General features: G+C 46.3%; 1 protein-coding gene across 2 annotated transcripts in view; it reads right to left on the bottom strand.

Annotated features, from left to right (window-relative positions):
* CD4 (CD4 molecule) overlaps positions 1-13,087 on the bottom strand; it is a 34,183-nt gene that overhangs the window by 4,288 nt on the left and 16,808 nt on the right. For both annotated transcript variants that reach the window (XM_054444485.2, XM_054444484.2), the window contains exons 4-6: positions 2,424-2,582; positions 1,733-1,966; positions 322-669 (exon numbers count right to left, since the gene is read on the bottom strand). In XM_054444485.2, coding sequence (XP_054300460.1) covers positions 322-669; positions 1,733-1,966; positions 2,424-2,582 — 741 coding nt within the window. The remainder of the gene's footprint in view (positions 1-321; positions 670-1,732; positions 1,967-2,423; positions 2,583-13,087) is intronic.

Genomic DNA, 13,087 nt, shown 5'->3' with positions numbered 1-13,087 from the left:
ATCCTTATTAGACAGGTCAGGAAGCAGGCCTGCAGTGGGAGGGGGCTTAGCCAGGATCACAGAGGGCTGGTCACAGGCAGAACTGGAACCCTGGTTCTTAGCCCAAGTGCTTTGGGGATCTTCAGTGAAGCCAGCCCCAGGCTGGCTCATGGATATCTCAGTTCAAAACCAGCCCCAAACCCAGAGGGCCCTCCCTCACTTCATCCAAGTGACCAGGGCCTAGGCATCCCCTCTTGGGGCTTGGCTTGCCTCAGAGAGAGCCCTGGGCCAGGCCCCTCCACCTCCTTCCCCTGCTCACCCCTCCCTGGCCTGGCCCCTCACCTCTCATCACCACAAGGTTCACTTCCTGATGCAACTTTCCTGTTTTCGCTTCAAGGGCCAGGGTGAGGTTTCCAGAGCCAGCATACTGAGGTAAGGCCTGGGGCAGGGTGAGGTGGAGCGGGAGCTTCTTGCCCATCTGGAGCTTAGGGTCCTGGGTAACCTGTTTCACAGACACTTCCTTGTTCTTCAGGTCAAAGGTGATCCAAGACTTGGAGGAGGAAGCCCTCTCCGCCTGCCACCACAGCTCGCCACTGCCCATCAGCCTTTCAACTGTAAAGGTGAGTGGGAAGGAGAACTCCACCTTTTCCCCCTCTTTCTTGTAGACTATGCTGGAGGCCTTCTGGAAAGCTGGAGGTGGGAAGGGAGAGACCCTGGGTGAGGAGATAGGAAGATGAGGGTGCACGCGTGGGGTCGGCATGCGGGGGCAGCAGGGAGATGGAAGGGGACCCGATGAGTCCAGACACCCACCTTGTCATTTCAGATACTTCAGTTCCTTCCTACCTCTCCAGCCTTCTCTCCCCTCTTCCACCCAGCATTTTCCTACAGCAGACCACCTCCCTCCTCCCGGAAGCCATCACAGAGCAGCCCAGCCACAGGGGATCCTTGCTGTCCTTAGGATTCCTGGACCACAGAAGCCATTTGGCCTCCACTCCTTAGAGGCATATTCATCACCCTTCACAAAATAAGAGCGAACACTTAACTAGGGCTTACTCTGTGCCAGGCACCATTTTCAGTGCCTTACGTATATCAGTCCTCAACTTAATACGAGGTAGGCACTATGGCAGTTAACATCATCCCCATTTCACAGAGGCTGAAACCAAGGTGCAGAGAGGTTTAGTAACTCCTCCAAGGTCACATGGTTGTGGCAGAACCAGGATTTCAATCAGTGTACATGCAGTAAACTGGCACACTACCTTATGTCCACCTTAAGTCACATAAGCACCCAGGGGACAGGATCTGGGGTAGGACCTTGGTCTCCCCACAGTGGCCTGGCTCAGAGGTCCAGAGGTACAACATAGAACATCATCAGGGTTGGCTTACTGGTGTTAGTGTCCCTGAGTAAGTGGATTTGCCAACTTGGTAGGGGTGGGGAGCTGAGGCAACAAAGAAAGTAAGCTCCCTGACATTCCTCCTTTGGGGCCTCCAAAGGAGACTCGGGCCTCTAGCATCCTTACCTTCCCCAGCCTTTCCTTTCCCCATGTCCACCACACTGAGGGGTGGCTGTCAATCAGCCCCCTGAGGATGAGGGCCCCAGTGAGTCCTTCAAGACAGGCCTCAGCTCTAGGGGACCTAGTCTTCTCCACTCCTGACCTCCCAGCACCAGACCCAGAAGCAGGGCAGTCAGAGCAGAGGGAGGGGCTGTCAGCCCCCGGGGCAGGAAGGAGACTGCAGGAAGAGGGGCTTCCCTTACCTAGCACCACGATGTCTATTTTGAACTCCACCTTCTTCTGGTCTTGCAGGACGGTGCATGTCCAGGTGCCACTATCCTGGAGCTCCAGCTGAGACACGGAGAGGGTCTTCCCCGCCTGTATGTTTTTACCCGTTGGACTCCTACATTGCACTGAGGGGCTACTACCAGGGGGGCTCTCCAAGGTCAGGGTCAGGCTCTGCCCCTGAAGCAGGTGGGTGTCAGAGTTGGCAGTCACTGTGGAGGGAAAGGCCAGCTGTGTCACACACATACCATCCCCAAGGAGAAGGGCAGATGACAGGAAACCAAGAACATCTCTCCATTGTCCCCGTCCCAACATCTCCTTCCTCCCAGCACCCAGCTGCCCACCCCCAGCCAAGAAAGGGTTTCCCTCTCCCCTCCTCTCTCTCTTCTTTCCTCCTCTCCCCTCATCCTCTCTTCCCCAGTCTATCTCCCTCCTTCCCTTGCCTCCTTCCCTTTTCTTTCCTTTTCCCAAGGCCTCTTCCCTCCTCCGCCCACCAGCATCCCCCACCTGATCAAGAAGGGTTTTAGAGATTTGGAGGCCAGTTTGACAGCCTGGTCCTCTTGGGGCTGCTGCGGTATCACCAGCTCAGGCTGGATTTGGTGCAGAGGTGGGAGTAGAGGGGAAGGGAACCAGGCAGGAGGTATCCTCATCCCCACCTGCCCCACTCACATCCGAACACTAGCAATTGCACCTCCTCCTTCTGGTCCTCCACTTCACAGATGTAAGTATCTGAGTCTTCTATCTTAAGATTCTTGATGATCAGGGGAAAGTTTCCTTGGTCCCAAAGGCTTCTTCTTGAGTCAGCGCGATTGCTCAGCTTGGATGGACCTGGGAGCAGAAGACATTTGGGGGAGGCTGAGGCGCCCTGGAGACAGGGCACCTCTGGCAAGAGAATGCCCACAGCTCTTCCGATATCAGTTGCTAATTTCCTGCAACATCTGCTCCTTGTTCTAATCAGAGAAACCCAGTCTGGCAAGGAGGTCTCATCATATCCATTTACCTGGCTGGGACAGTAGCTCACAAATACAAATAAAATCATATCCTTATTTGGAGAGCACCAACTCCTACATGCCAAATACTTTACATGCATCATCTCAATAATCTCCACAATAATTCCAAGAAATAGATACTGTCAACACTGTTTTGTTTATTTTGCAGACAGAGAAACTGAGACTCAGAGAGATTAGGTAATTGCCCAAACTCTCACACATTGAGATTAAGTAATTACCCAACTCTCACACATTGTAGGAGAATAAACCAGTACAATTTCTTTGGAGTGTGATTTGTAATATATATCAGAATTACAAATGTATATACAAAACCAAATGTCCATCAATAAAGAATAGGTTAAATAGATCATAGCTCACGCATTCAGCGGACTGCTATGTAGCCATAAGAGGGGAATGAGGAAATGCTTTGTGTACTAATTTGGAACCATATCTAAGAAACATCACTAACTAAATAAAGCAAGATATTAAACAGTCTACTATTTGTTTTCAAAGGGGGAGAAAATATATTCTTTGTATATGAAAAGAATATTTCTCGAATTAAACATAAGAAAATGAAGCCATTAAAAAGAGCTATAATGTCTAAAAAAATAATTAAAAAAGAAAGAAAATGAGGCCAGGCACGGTGGAAATCTCTCATCCCAGCTCTTTGAAAGATCAAGGTGGAAGGATTGTTTGCGCCCAGGAGTCCGAGATCAGCCTGGGCAACATGGCGAAACCCCATCTCTAAAAAAAAAAAAATTTTTTTTTAATTAGCCGCCTTGGGAGGCTGAGGTGGGAGGATCACTTGAGCCCAAAAGTCAAAGGTTGCAGTGAAACAAATGAGATGGCACCACTGCACTCCAGTCTGGGTGACAGAGTGAGACTGTCTCAAAAAAGAAAAATTAACTCGGTGTGGTGGTGCATGCCAGTAGCCCCAGCTATGCTGGAGGCTGAGGTGGGAGGATAACCTGACCCGGGAGGTCGAGGCTGCAGTGAGCTATGATCATGCCACTGCACTCCACCCTGGGCGACAGAATGAGACCCTGTTTAAAAGAAAAAAAAAGAAAAAAAAACGGGGAGGCTGAGGCACAAGAATTGCTTGAGACTAGGAGGCAGAGTTTGCAGTGAGATTGCACCACTGCATTCCAGCCTTGGTGACAGAGTGAGACTCTGTCTCAAAACACACACACACACACACACACACACACACACACATAACCTTGGTTGCCTCTAGGAAGAGGAAGTGAATACTCATGTGTAGGAAGAAAGCTTTTCACTATACGCCCTTTGCGTTTTTTTTTTGTTTTTTTTTTGAGATGGGGTTTCGCTCTTGTTGCCCAGGCTGGAGTGCAATGGCACGATCTTGGCTCACCGCAACCTCCGCCTCCCAGGTTCAAGCAATTATCTTGCCTCTGCCTCCCGAGTAGCTGAGATTACAGGCATGCGCAACCAAGCCCGGCTAATTTTGTATTTTCAGTAGAGATGGGGTTTCTCCTTGTTGGTCAGGCTGGTCTCGAATGCCCAACCTCAGGTGATCTGCTCGCCTTGGCCTCCCAAAGTGCTGGGGTTACAGGCGTGAGCCACCGCACCCAGCCTGCTTTCTTTTTTGTTGTTGTTTTTATGGAGTCAAGTGTTCGATCTCTGCTCATTGTAACCCTGCCTCCTGAGTTCAAGGGATTCTCTTGCCTCAGCCTTCGGAGTAGCTGGGATTACAGGTGTACACCACCACACCTGGCTAATTTTTGGATTTTTAGTAGATACAAGTTTTGCCATGTTGCCCAGGCTGATCTCGAACTCCTGACCTCAAGCAACCCGCCCACCTCAGCCTCCCAAATTGCTGGGATTGCAGGTGTAAGCCACTGCGCCCAGCCTATATGCCCTTTTCTACCTTTTGAATTTTGACTCCCGTAAGTGGTGGAGCTAGGATTAAAATGCAGCCCGTCAGGAGTTTGGGACCAACCTGGGCAGCCAATTGAGACCCTCATCTCTAAAAAAAATTATTTTAAAAAAATTAGCTGGGTGTGGTGGCACATGCCTGTAATCCCAGCTACTTGGGAGGCTGAGGCAGGAGGATCGCTTGAGCTCAGGAGTTCAAAATTACAGTGAGCTATGATTGTGACACTGCACTCCAGCCTGGGCAACAGAGTGAGGCTTCATCTTAAAGAAAAGAAATTTTTGGCCGGGTGCGGTGGCTCACGCCTGAAATCCCAGCACTTTGGGAGGCCAAGGCAGTGGATCACTTGAGGTCAGGAGTTCAAGACCAGCCTGGCCAACATGGTGAAACCCCATCTCTACTAAAAATACCAAAAAAATATATATATATTAGCCGGAGCATAGTGACGAATGCCTGTAATCCCAGCTACTTGGGAGGCTGAGGGAGGAGAATTGCTTGAACCCGGGAGGTGGAGATTGCAGTGAGCCAAGATCACGCCACTGCACTCCAGCCTGGGTGACAGAGTGAGACTCTGTCTCAAAAAAAAAAAAAGAAAATGAAAAACGTTTTAAAACATAAAAATAATTCAGGCTGTTTCACTACGCAATGCTATCTCTGGAAAGTTCTTCTGGCATAAGTATGTGTCTCCTTTGGCCTCTTCTTGTAAAATCTAATAACCATCACCAAGGGAAGTTTTCTCTTTAGCTGTGCATTTTCTGGGTGCAGTGGAAGCTCCAAAATCTCTGTAGAACAGGGCTTTAGAAGCTAAATTTACATAGCAAACAGTTCTGTTTTGTTTTTACTTAGAATGTATATTTGGAGTAATGGGGCAAAGATGGCTAACACTAAAGCCTCTCACCCTGCTTGGTACTGCCTCTGCCTCCCTGAGATGCCCAGGCCCTCTCCCTCTTTCTGCCTTGGTGTGGGAGCCTGGATACCAGTTCAGCCACTCACTCTCCTTTCTCTCCTCTTCCAGACCACACAGTCCTCTTCCCCACTGCTCAGCTCTTACTGTCCAGGAGCCCCTTCCAGACAACCTCGCAGCCTCAGCACACAGTTGCCCCAAGCTTCCTCGGAGCACGGCAGGCACCCAATCCACCCCACACCTCCAGTTTCACACTTTTTAAAAAAAACGTCCCTACTCAAGACAACCTGGACCCAACCTCCCCCTTTATTTGTTCCTTCAGTGGTTCCTGCCCTACTTGCTGTTTCCCCTGGATCTACATGCTGCTTTCATTCCCCAGCTTACCCTGAAATTCAACTACATTCCTTTCACAATTCCTTTACCAAACTTCTTAAAAGCATGGCCTGCTCTGGTTCTGCCCCACTTTGCTCCACCTCTTTTGTTCCTCCCCTCCATTTCTAAGTATGATTTGTTTTTCTTCGTCTTGAACTCTTGCTCTGACATCTACATTTAGGTGTTGTCCCAGACTCTGTCTTTGGTTCTCTTCTCCGTTTCTACAGACATTCTAAATTCCCCCCCATCCCCAATCAGCTCTGCAGATGGTGGCCAAGTTGTTACTTCCAGCCCTGACCTCTCTCCTCAATTCTAGGCACACATTTCCAATGGTCCAAGAAATAAGTTTATGTTAATATCCTGCCATTACCCCAAACGCAATTGGTTTAAAATGAAATGTATAACCCTCCTCCTAAAATAACTCTGCCTCCTTGCTTCTCTTCAAAAGAAAACCATGGCCTGCTTGTCCATGCTGTCCCATACTTTGAAAAAGTTATGGCAAGATAATATGAAAGGTCTAAGCATATGAGTGAGTCTGGGGCAAATTCATGGGACAACCGGTATTGAATGAAGACTTAAAAGAGGTATAGGCTTGTGGCCAGGTGCGGTGGCTCACGCCTGTAATCCCAGCACTTTGGGAGGCCGAGGCAGATGGATCACCTGAGGTCAGGAGTTCAAGACCAGCCTGGACAACATGGTGAAACCCAGTCTTTACTAAAAATACAAAAATTAGCCAGGAATGGTGGTGCACGCCTGTAATCCCAGTTACTCGGGAGGCTGAGGCAGGAGAATCCCTTGAACCCGGGAGACAAAGGTTGCAGTGAGCCGAGATCGTGCCACTGCACTCCAGCCTGGACGAGAGAGAGACTCCGTCTCAAAAGAAAAAAAGAGGTATAGGCAATGGACTAGAGACGGGGAGCAGCAAGGACATTACAGGAAGGGGGAGCAGAGAGGCAGCACAGGCAAGCTGTGGGGAAACCTCCTGGGTGCAGAGCTTTCCACTAGGAAACTGAGCAGTGGCGCTGAGAGGGTGAACGTCCTGCAGAGGCTTCCAGGCTTAGTCTAATGGGCTAGGATGTGGCATGTGCAAAGCATGGCTTTGGAAGGCAATGCTGCAGCAGGGGGAAGGGAAATCCAAGTAGGCGAGACTAGTAGCAGACCAAATTACCCGGAAGCTCACTGTAATCCAGGTGGGAAGTATGTGAGCCTTGGCTGGTGATGGTGGCATTCCCATGGGAACAAAGAAGAGGATGAAACTAGAACATTTTTTTTTTGAGACAGGGTCTCACTCTGTCACCTAGGCTGGGGTGCAGTGGCGCAATCACGGCTCACTGCAACATCTACCTCGTGGGCTCAAGAGATCCTCCCACTTCAGCCCCCCAAGTAACTGGGACTACAAGCATGTGCCACCACTCCCGACTAACTTTTGTATTTTTTGTAGAAGTGGGGTATCACCATGTTGCCCAGCTGGTCTCGAGATCCTGAGGTCAAGTGATCCAGCCGCCTCAGCCTCCCAAAGTGCTAGGATTACAATAGGTGGGAGCCATCATGCCCGGCCCAAAACACTTCCAAAGCAAGGAATGGTCATAATTGATGACGATGGGAAACCAGGGATTGAAGCAGAGAAAAAAACATGACTCTGTGTTTCAGAAATTGGGAGAACAAGGAGGGTGATACTGTTATTGTTAGAAATCAGGAAGTTGGGAAGGGGAGCTGTTCTGAAGGAAGATGAGATCCATAGAAACAGAACAAAAGCATCAACACAAAAGACTTAAGAATTTTTAGAAAGTAGTGCATTGTTTTAATCTCATAGGCAGTGAAAGAAATGCAAATTAAAACAATGATATATTTTTCAATTATAAAATTGCCCCCCCAAAAAGTTTTAAATAATACTACTCAGTGCTGACAAGGTGTGCTCAGAAAGTTCATATCCTTAATTTCATTTCTGGAACTTTATCCTTAAAACAATAATTTTAAAATGCAAACCATAATTTAGGTACAAAAATAGTACTTATAGCATTGTTAATAGGATACAATATTAGACAAAATGATAATGGCCACATATTAGAGGACAATTAATTTGATGGAATTCTAGGTTAGCACCAAAACCAATATTTACAAATAACTTCTAATGAAATAGAAAATACTAATAATATACATTTCTAAGTTGTTTTAAGATAATCTTTACTTACAGAAGTAAGCTCTCGGCTTTTTAAAAAGAAGAAAATTATCTCACAAAGTAGGGAAGGAAAAGAAGAAAAATTAAAAAAAAAAAGACAATCTTCACTTTTTTTTTTTTTTTTGAGACGGAATCTCACTTTGTTGCCCAGGCTGGAGTGCAGTAGGGTGATCTCGGCTCACTGCAACCTTCGCCTCCTGGGTTCAAGTGATTCTCCTGCCTCAGCCTCCCAAGTAGCTGTGACTACAGGCAAGTGCCACCAAGCCCAGCTAATTTTTTGTATTTTTAGTAGAGACGGGGTTTCACTGTGTTAGCCAGAGTGGTCTCAATCTCCTGACCTCGTGATCCACTCACCTTGGCCTCCCAAAGTGCTGAGATTACAGGCGTGAGCCACTGCACCTGGCCAATCTTCACCACTTTTTAGGTTAGTCATTTGAACTACAAAAATTATACACTTTCCTGGCCCTGCCTGCCTGCTTTTTTTTTTTTTTTTTTTTTTGAGAAAGAGCCTCACTCTGTCGCCCAAGCTACAGTGTAGTGGCGTGATCTCTGCTCACTGCAATCTCCACCTCCCGGGTTCAAGCAATTCTCCTGCCTCAGCCTCCCGAGTAGCTGGGACTACAGGCACGTGCCAGCACGCCCAGCTAATTTTTGTATTTTTAGTAGAGACCAGTTTCACCATGTTGGCCAGGCTGGTCTCGAACTCCTGGCCTCAAGCCATCAAACTCCTGGCCTCAAGCCATCCACCCATCTCAGCCTCCCAAAGAGCTGAGATTACAGATGTGAGCCACCATGCCTGGCATTAAACTAAACGTATTATTTTGAGATAATTGTAGATTCACTTGCAGTTGTAAGAAGTAATACTGAGAAATCCTATGTACCCTCTATCCAGTTTACTCTAATGGTAATATCTTGCAAAACTGTAGTACTATATCACAACCAGGATGCTCACATTGACACAATCAGGATACAGAACATTTCCAGCGCCATAAGGTTGTTGCTTTTTGTAGCCATACCCCTTCCCCTCCCCATCCCTGAGCCCCTTAACCCCTGGCAATTGCTCATCTGTTCTCCATTTCTATAATTAGTTATTTTAAGAATGTTATATAAATGGATTAATACAGTATATTACCTTTTGAGATTGGCTTTTTTTCACTCAGCATAATTCCCTGGAGATTCAGCCAGGTTGTGGTGTGTACTATAATTCATCCTTTTTATTGCTGAAAAGTATTTCATGGTATGGATGTAATCATTCCCCAGTTGAAGGACATCTAGATTGTTTCTAGTTGTTGGCTACCATGAATAAAGCTGCTATGAACATTTGTGTGCAGCTTTTTGTGTGGGCATAAGTCTTCATTGCTCTAGGATAAATGCCTAGGAGTGCAATATTGCTGGATTGTTGCTTTTTTTTTTTTTTTTTTTTTTTTTGAGACGGAGTCTCGCTCTGTCGCCCAGGCTGGAGTGCAGTGGCAGCATCTCGGCTCACTGCAAGCTCCGCCTCCCGGGTTCACGCCATTCTCCTGCCTCAGCCTCCCGAGTAGCTGGGACTACAGGCGCCCGCCACCACACCTGGCTAATTTTTTGTATTTTTAGTAGAGACAGGGTTTCACCGTGTTAGCCAGGATGGTCTCGATCTCCTGACCTCGTGATCCACCTGCCTCGCTCTCCCAAAGTGCTGGGATTACAGGCGTGAGCTACCATGCCTGGCCGCATGTTTTGTTTTATAAGAAACTATCAAACTGTTTTCCAGAGTGGCTTTGCCATTTTAGGCTCCCACCAATATTGGGAGAATGACCCAGTTTCTCCACATCCTCATCAGCATTTGGTGGTGTTCCAATTTTGTATTTAGCCATTCTGATAGGTTTAGCGATAGCCTATTGTGGTTTTAATGTACATATCCCTAATGATTAATGATGTTGAACAACTTTTCATGTGCTTATTTGCCAACTGTATGCCCTTTTCGGCCTGTTTTCTAATTGAATTGTTCATTTTTTTGGTTTTGAGTTTTGAGAGTTGTTTATCATATTCTAGATACCGGTCCTTTGTTGAGTACGTGGATTGTGAATATATTTTCTTATATTCTGTAAACTGTCTTTTCTTCTTATTATTATTCTTTTTTGATATAGGATCTCGCTCTGTTGCCCAGGCAACCAGGCAACATCTTGGCTCACTGCAACCTCTGCCTCCCTGGCTCAGTGATTCTCCCACCTCAGCCTCCTGTGTCGCTGGGAATACAGGTGCACTCCACCAAACCCAGCCATATAGATATACATATATGTGTATATCTATATGTATACATATATGTATGTATACATATACATATACACATGTATGTATACATATACATATACACATATATGTATACCTATGTGTATACATATAGATATACACATATATGTATATCTATGTATACATACATAGATATACATATATGTATATATGTGTGTGTATATGTGTGTGTGTGTGTGTGTATATATATAGATATACTTTTTTTTTTTTGTAGAGACGGGGTTTCCTCATGTTGCCCAGGCTGGTCTCAAACTTCTGGGCTGAAGTGATCAGCCTGCCTCAGCCTCCCAAAGTGCTGGGATTACAGCAGTGAGCCACTGTGCCCAGACTCTTTTCTTCTTCTTAATAGGGTTTTTGCAGAGCAAAATTATTTTGCTTTTGTTTTTGTTTTTGAGACAGGGTCTCCCTTTGTCACTTAGGCTGGAGTGCCAGCTGAAATGCAGTGACACAATCATAGCTCACTGCAGTCGTGAACACCTAGGCTCAAGCGATCTTCCCACCTCAGCCTCCCAAAGTGCTAGGATTACAGGTGTAAGCCACTACACCTGGCCAACTTGTTTATATCTACAAAAAATCTTGCTGGTATTTTTGTAGGAATCGGATTAAACTTGTATATTAATTTGGGGAAAATTGATATCTTTCTTATGTTCAGTCTTCCAATCCATCAGTCCATGAGTACGGCATGTCTCTCCATATATTTAGATCTTCTTTGACTTCTTTAATCAGCATCGTGTAGTTTTTAGCATACAATTCAATGCTTTTTTTTTTTTTTTTTGAGACAGACCCTTACTCTGTTGCCCAGGCTGGAGTGCAGTGATGCAATCTTGGCTCACTGCAACCTCTGCCTCCCGGGTTGAAGCAATTCTCCTGCCTCAGCCTCCAAAGTAGCTGGGATCAGGCATGCGCCACAACACCTGCCTAATTTTTGCATTTTTAGTAGAGACGGGGTTTCACCATGTTGGCCAGGCTGGTCTCAAACTCCTGACTTCAAGTGATCCGCCAGCCTCAGCTTCCCAAAGTGCTGGGATTACAGGCATGAGCCACCGCACCTGGCCCTATGCATGTTTTTTAGATTTACACCTAAGTATTTCTTTCTCTCTTTTTCTTTTTTTTTTTTTTTTTGAGATAGGGTCTTGCTCTGCTACCGGGGCTGGAAAGCAGTGGTGTGATCATGGCTCACTGCAGCCTTGCCCTCCTAGGCTCAAGCAATCCTCCCATCTCAGCCTCCCCAGTAGCTGGGACTACAGGCATACGCCATAATGCTCAGCTAATTTTTTTTTTTTTTTTTTTTTTGACACATAGTCTCACTCTGTCACCCAGGCTGGAGTGCAGTGACTCAATCTCAGCTCACTGCAAGCTCCGCCTCCCAGGTTCATGCCATTTTCTTTTCTCAGCTTCCCGAGTAGCTGGGTCTACAGGCGCCTGCCACCACGCCCAGCTAATTTTTTGTGTTTTTAGTAGAGACGGGGTTTCACCGTGTTAGCCAGGATGGTCTCGATCTCCTGATCTCATCATCTGCCCACCTCAGCCTCCCAAAGTGCTGGGATTACAGGCGTGAGCCACTGTGCCCGGCCATGCTCAGCTAATTTTTTACTTTTTGTAGAGACAAGGTCTCACTATGTTGCCCAGGCCGGTCTTGAACTCCTGGGCTCAAGCAATCTTCCCACCTTGGCCTCCCAAAGTGCAGGAATTACAGGTGTGAGCCACCATGCCTGGCCTTTTTGAGCAATTATAAATGGTATTGTAGTTTTAATTTCGTGTACACATGTTCCTTTCTAATATATAGAAATACAATAGTTTTTTTATGTTTATCTTATATTCTGCAACCTTGATGAATTCATTTATTAATTCTAAGAAGTTTCTTACAGATTCTTTGAGATTTTCTATGTAATCATGTCATCCACAAATAGGAACAGTTTTATTTCTTCCTTTCTGATCAGTTTTCCTTTTATTTCATTTTCTTGCCTTATTGCACTGGCAAGGGATTGCAGTATTATGTTGAATAAGAGTAGTAAGAGCAGACATCTTTGTCTTATTCCTGTACTTAGGGAGAAAGAATTCAGTTTTTCACCATTAAATATAATGTTAGTTGTAGTAGGGCGGGTCTTTTGCATTTTGTGTCTGTGTGTGTGCTTTTTATTTAATTAATTAATTTATTTATTTTGAGACAGAGTCTTGCTCTGTCACCTAGGCTGGAGTGTAGTGGCACGAGCTCAGCTCCCTGCAACCTCTGCCTCCTGGGTTTAAGTGATTCTCCTGCCTCAGCCTCCCAAGTAGCTGGGACTATAGGTGCATGCCACCACACCCGGCTGACTTTTTGTATTTTTAGTAGAGGCAGGGTTTCACTGTGTTGGCCAGGATGGTCTCGATCTCATGACCTCGTGATCTGCCCGCCTCGGCCTCCCAAAGTGCTAGGATTACAGGCATGAGCCACCGTGCCTGGCCTATTTTTTATTTATTATTGGTTTGTTTGTTTTTCCTTTTTTCTTTTCCTTTCTTCTTTTTTTTTTTTTTTTTTTTTTTTTGAGATAAAGTCTTGCTGTATCACCCAGGCTGGAGTGCAGTGGCGTGATCTTGGCTCACTGCAATCTCCACCTCCTGGATTCAAGCGATTCTTGTGCCTCAGCCTCCTGAGTAGCTGGGATTATAGGCTCACACCATCAGACCCAGCTAATTTTTGTATTTTTTGCAGAGATAGGGTTTCAC

Source organism: Pongo pygmaeus, chromosome 10, assembly GCF_028885625.2.
Source record: "Pongo pygmaeus isolate AG05252 chromosome 10, NHGRI_mPonPyg2-v2.0_pri, whole genome shotgun sequence".
Lineage (NCBI taxonomy): Eukaryota > Metazoa > Chordata > Mammalia > Primates > Hominidae > Pongo > Pongo pygmaeus.
The sequence above is the reverse complement of the archived record's forward strand: the minus strand, read 5'-3'. Positions and strand labels throughout refer to the sequence as shown.